The 6,231-nt window shown below is 32.2% G+C and overlaps 1 protein-coding gene across 1 annotated transcript; it reads right to left on the bottom strand.

Annotated features, from left to right (window-relative positions):
• Positions 1-2,648: 2,648 nt before the first annotated feature.
• Positions 2,649-5,470, bottom strand: LOC121738533 (UDP-glycosyltransferase UGT5-like). The gene is made up of 4 exons (XM_042130669.1): positions 4,499-5,470; positions 4,200-4,422; positions 3,434-3,653; positions 2,649-2,993 (listed from the first exon to the last, which is right to left on the bottom strand). Exons 1-4 carry the CDS (start codon positions 5,321-5,323, stop codon positions 2,705-2,707), a joined length of 1,557 nt encoding a protein of 518 aa, XP_041986603.1. The 5' UTR covers positions 5,324-5,470; the 3' UTR covers positions 2,649-2,704.
• Between the last annotated feature and the right edge of the window lie 761 nt (positions 5,471-6,231).

Below are 6,231 nucleotides of genomic sequence, written 5' to 3'. Positions count from 1 at the left end.
AAAGACAATAAAATAAGAATTATTTTAATTATTTTTCAACACTGTACATTTTATAAGCTTCTCAAGCTATCTGTTGATGTGAAAAATATAAGGGATGCCTTCGGGAACAAAATTTTAAAATTGGATCAGTTTTCGTAAACAATGTGACCGCGCCAATACGCGCTCGGCAATTTCTTAGCAAATAATATATTAAGGAAGGCGAAATTTTGCACGTAAGTTTTGAATACATTTATTAGATTTTTTTTTAATTTCTATTGATTTCATTGGATTAATGGTCATGTTGCATACGCTAATTAATATTTATTTTTGATTTTTTATCCATTTTCCCTAACAATAGGGTGTCTACTAATAGTTCTTGAAACTGTAAAAAACCTATAATAGATGACATGGATCTAATCTTTTAGTTTTGCAATACATACTAAATTTATTTTGTTGTTTATTCTAATGCAAATATCATCACTATTCCCTGAAAATATAATTCTGTTTACAAACCAACAACTAAGAAATACTGCACCTAAAAATGGACATGGTGTCTTATATTAGACCTTGTGCTGATCTAGCAATATATTGTTTTAGTTTTTTAGCAGTAAAAAAAAGTAAAAAAAAGAGAGCAGAGAAAAAAAGAAGAAAAAATAAGAGGCAAGAGAAGCACGGAAACTAAAGTCTGTATGAATAAATAAATATATGGAAAATAAAAATAAGAGGAGAGATAATTCCAACACGGGAGAAGAATGGATATAATCTGGAGACAACGTGGATGATATTTCTAAAGCATGTAGTTACTATGATGAAGTAAATGAAATCTAAAAAAAAACGGCAAATAAAGTCCTTACTACGAAAAAATATGTAATGTAATATCATAATATTATGTCAACTATTAGCTGTTCATATTGGTGTCTACTTATTAGTGATGTTAGTTTTTTTGTGATGTCATCCATTAGGTCTTATGACTAAGTTTACAAAAAGACCAATAATATATTTTTTTTTTAAATTTTTCAGACAATAATTATAATAGATTTATTTTGTAAGTGAGTGACTGAAGACATAAAAGAAGTTATCAAACTTTTCTTTTCATAAAATATATATTTTATTACCTTAAAATGTTTTAACTTTCCTTATAGTGTCTACCATTAGTGCATAACCTTATCTTAACTTAATATTTTAGTCGCCAAAATACACTTACTAAACCTTTTTAGTTTTCAGTATTGAACACAGAAAAAGATTTAATTTTAAGTTAAAAAAAATCACCAAGAATATGAAATGTTTGAGCTGAAAATGGTTAGCAATTTTAGATGTAGGTACAGCACAATTTTAGTGTTACACAAATGATAATTAGATGACGATACATGATAAATAATTAAGTCAAAAAAATATTATAAGAAGTAAATACGTAGTAATCATACGACGTAAACATGATCATTATACAAAGCAGTGTTTTTCAACCTTTTTTATGATGTGTCCCGATATGAAAAAATATTTCACGACCCCCTTTGCTTTTTATCATGTTACATAATATTATACATAATATATTATCTATGTTTATGAATAAATATAAAAACATATTAAAATTTTCCTACTTCTATATGTATATCAAAATTTTAAATCTTTATAGTTTTTTTTTTAATAAAATAGTTTTCTCGGCCTCTGGCAACCCACAGATGTTTAGCGACCCCGCTAGGGGTTATAAGTCGCGACCCACAGGTTTAAGATCACTGATTTAAAGGTACTGACATAAAATGGAGGAACCGTTTGTCTTGTTTTGCATCGCGGTGCTAGCATTTTTAAGGAATCAATAAACGTAATATTATTTTTATGTTCATTATCAAACTTCGGCCTCTGTCTTCTAATGGACTATGGAACTCTAAAAAATTCAGACACACAAAAACAAGGTCGCTTAGATAAACGATTCATCATGAAAAATTATGATATTGTGTTTATTCTCTGACATAATTAATTTATGTCATCATCTATAAAATATAATATTATAAAACAAAATCGCTTTTTTTCCTTCATGTCCCTTTGTTCCCTTTAATCTTTAAAACTACGCAATGAATTTTGATGCGGTTTTCTTTAATACGAGTAGATATAATGATTAAAGAGCTTCGGTTTATAAGTATAATAACATTCAAATAGTAAATAGAATTAGGCGTTACTTTGCGGAAATCCATAGCTTAAAACTTAGTTTGTTATTATTTTTAGCAATATTCCGCGAAATAAACCTCAATCTGTAAGTCAATGAGTGAGTGTACGCATAAGCATGCGTACAGCACCTCCCTCCTCTCCCACACTGCCTATGCGTATACTCGCATGCAAGAACCTGCAAACACCACCACCACACAAGCAATAATGTTGGCAAATCTGTGGACTCTAGTGTCCTGAGGATGCTCCGGTGTTGGGGCGAAACGCGCGTCGAGGTTTTCAACCTGCATGGTGGTGAGCACAGTGGTTAGGGACCTTGCACAGATTTGCCAACATTATAATGCGGGCCACAGGTAGTAAATGAATATAATTAAAAACTACTGAATCGATTTTAATCATTTCTTCAGTGAGTGACATAGGCTATAATATATTTTATACCCGTGCGAAGCCGGGGCGGGTCGCTAGTATCATTATATAACTTACACATTTAAAAAGTTTAATTAGTATCACTAATAAAAATATTTAACACACTTTTAACTATGATATAATATAACACAGGTAAAAATCAGGTGGACTTAAGTTTATGATTGACTTTTACGTTACCCATAACAAAATTATACAAACGCCTCAAAACAAGACTTACAGCAACTAATAATACTAAAACTACCGTCAGTAAAATTACAAGAAGATCAAGTTCATAATATTGTGCCCATGTCAAATGTCTTGCTGCTGGAAGCAAATGCTGTCCGCCCTTGTTCCGGATGACATGGTTGATCCAGAAAACTGCTCGTTCTAAAGGCTTCAGTGGCTGATCGTTCATCACCTTCCGTAGTTTCACAATGTTCTCACGATACCTGATAAAATTAGTGAAGGTTGTATGTGTTTTTATTAAAGTGAAGGTTTTATTCAATTTTGTCAATATCTTGTTTTAACCGACTTCCTAAAAAGGAGGAGGTTTCTCAATTCAACCGTATTATTCTGTTCTTTTTTTATGTTTAACTAAAGGTTTAAATTTTAACACTGGAAAGAAGTGTTTTTATGTAATATGTAGTCTATACGGATATTAAAAGTCTTAAAACACAATGGTTTGCAAAGCAGCTTTATATTATTATACTATGCTATGCTATGCTTGAATATCCTACATTGATTTTTCAAAAACCTTAAATAAACATAATATTATTATAGGTACATATAGTTTAAATAATTAAGTAAGGAAAAAAATTTAAAACTATTAAATGTTAACGCTAAGGAAATTGCATTTTATCTTATCTAGTGATATAATTTAGATTTTTACCTTTTATCTTCAATTATTTCTTCGACTGAATTTTTAACAACCTCTTCACTGATTTCTTCAAACAAGTACTTCTTTCCAATTCCATGTCGCTCGTATTTCTCCGCATTGTACCACTGGTCACCGAGTACCGGGAAAGCAAGTAGCGGCACTCCTGCGGTTATCGCTTCATCTGTTGACTGAAGACCAGCTTGAGTTATGAACAGTTTGATTTTTGGGTGTTCTGAAAGAAAAAAAAGTTAATCATCGTCAATCTATCACAATACAAAAAAAAAGACGGGTTGCACTCCGGGAGTGCCAGCAGAAGTGAAAACTTGATTATTAACGTTGTGCATTATTTTTTTAACCCATTTTTTATGAAAATCTATTTTTAAAAAAAACGATTTTTTAATTAATCGAAACCCTTGCAATCGATTAAATTTTTAACCCATTTTTTATAAAAATCTATTTTTAAAAAATCGATTTTTTTAATTAATCGAAACCCTTACAATTTTTTTAACCCATTTTTTATGATAATCGATTTTAAAAAAATCGATTTTTTTAATTAATCGAAACCCTTACAATCGATTAAAAATATCAACAATCGAAAAAAACAATCGATTGTTCGATTAATCGATTTCGACGTTACAACACTACTCTCCAACCGTCTTACGGTTTTTCGATCAGCACGAGAATCTGACGCGAGTTTCACAGTTTTTACCCATCCCACAAAAGTGCTCAACGCCGCTAAAGAAGTTTTCACTTCAAAAATATATCAAAAAAAACATACTTAATAGATCTGCTTGAGGTAGCCATTTTGATAATTTAATGTTCTTCGTTTGTCCAGGAAGTGTGTCTTGGTCCCACTTCCACAAAACATCATACGGCAACTGTCCCAAAACTTTTGCTATGATTTTAATTTTGTCTGTCTGAAGTACTGTTGATAATGCATTTGTTCCGAAACTGACATAGATGACGCCATGTTTAGATGAATCGAGGTATGCTTTGAGGTCCTGTTGATTAATAAAATATTGACCATCTAATTTGCTATAAAATTTAATAATAAAAAAATATAATATAGTTGGTCACCTTTGGCAGTTCCTTTGTTTCTAACTGATGAAGACCTCCTAGATATATTATATTTGGTGGAACAGGCTGGTTTTCAGTCCAAATAGGATGATTGTTCAAAAACAGCATGTGCACATTCTTATACAATTCATGAATTGTAGGAATATCAGAACCAAAATGTTTTTGTAGTAGTGCATCTTCTTCTTTCAAAATAATATTATTATTATGTAACAAATTGAAGTAGTCATACAATTGCCTTATTTTTTCCCAAAGGGACAAGTTATAAGTTCTTTGAGCAAATGGGCTTGGATACACGATTGGTTGAGTTTGTACTCCAAAAACTTCAAACGTAGTGGGCATTCCACCAAACGAACTAAAAAGTATAACTGGGGATTTTATAACGTGTGAAATTGCTAGGTACGGTCGTGCAAATTCTTCCATTAAGATAATATCGTATTTTGTACTATTGTCGTGTATAACTTGCCAAATATCTTTAATACTTAAGTGTAAATCAAAAAGTTCATGCATGAACCGGAAGAAAAATTTTGGATCTGAAAACTGTTTCTTTAGTACACTTTTAGGTAGAGTATGAAGTACATCATGTATATACTGGTACGATATGTCATGAAGATCAATCTCTCTTAGATTATCGGGACCATCTTTCTTTGGGAACACTGGATCTGGTGTTATTACCGTGACATTATGGCCTTGCTTTACTAGTTCCAAGGTAACTCGACGAAAAACCACCTGATGACTGATTGAAGGAGCAGGGTATACTGCTAGAATATTGGCAGAATCCGATCTCGCCCAAAACACCATAAACACAAACACAATTCTTAGCACCATTTTATGAGTTCACTGATTGTCTTCTAATACTGACGTCTTAACATCTTCCTATTTCAACTCGTTTTAAATACATTTATACTGAAGGTTACTTTATCTACATGTTACTAAAAATGCTCAGTAATGTTCAATGTCGTGATTGGTTCTGTACAGTTTCCTATTAATGTTTTGTTAAGTGATGATGACAGTAGTTTTATCTTAGAGTTAAGTGCACACATAGATAACAGTGCTAACTAAATAAACGTAAGTATGATAACTGATAAGTTTTTATTAGAAGCAATCAACTTTCCTAATATTTTAGTCGCCAAAATTTACTTGCTAGCCGTGATTTGCATTAGGGTTGTTGAGGAAGTGATTATGAGAAAGAGGAGGAGGAAGAGGAATCGACACGCGCAAATTGAGAGGATGCGGATGATAAAGAGGATATTTTTTGAGGAAGAGGATGCGGATGAGGAATGGGATGATAGGAAATTATAAATACTAGCGGATCTAGCTTTTGTCCTGCCTGTACATAACTAGGTACATAATACATATATTACACAAAAAATAATTAAAAGGGCATTTTCCAGTGGACCAAACTATGAAACGATTCTCAAAACACACACAATAAAGAATCATCAAAATCGGTCCAGCAGTTAAGGAGGAGTTCGGTAACATACACAACACACGCACACAAAAAAAAGATGATTGAATAATACAATTCTCGCGCTCTGGCGTGTGCGTTGCCAGATTGATTACGCGACGCGCATGCGCAGTGAAATTCCTCATAAATTCCTCTTAAATTTTGAGGTAGCGATAGCGGAAGAGGATTTTTTATTTATTTATGAGGATGCGGTAACGGTTGAGGAACCCAAAATATTGCGGAACTTCCGCATAATGAGGAAGCGGAAGAGGAATCCTCAGGAACCCTA

This window comes from Aricia agestis, chromosome 2, assembly GCF_905147365.1.
Source record: "Aricia agestis chromosome 2, ilAriAges1.1, whole genome shotgun sequence".
Classification (NCBI taxonomy): domain Eukaryota; kingdom Metazoa; phylum Arthropoda; class Insecta; order Lepidoptera; family Lycaenidae; genus Aricia; species Aricia agestis.
The sequence above is the reverse complement of the archived record's forward strand: the minus strand, read 5'-3'. Positions and strand labels throughout refer to the sequence as shown.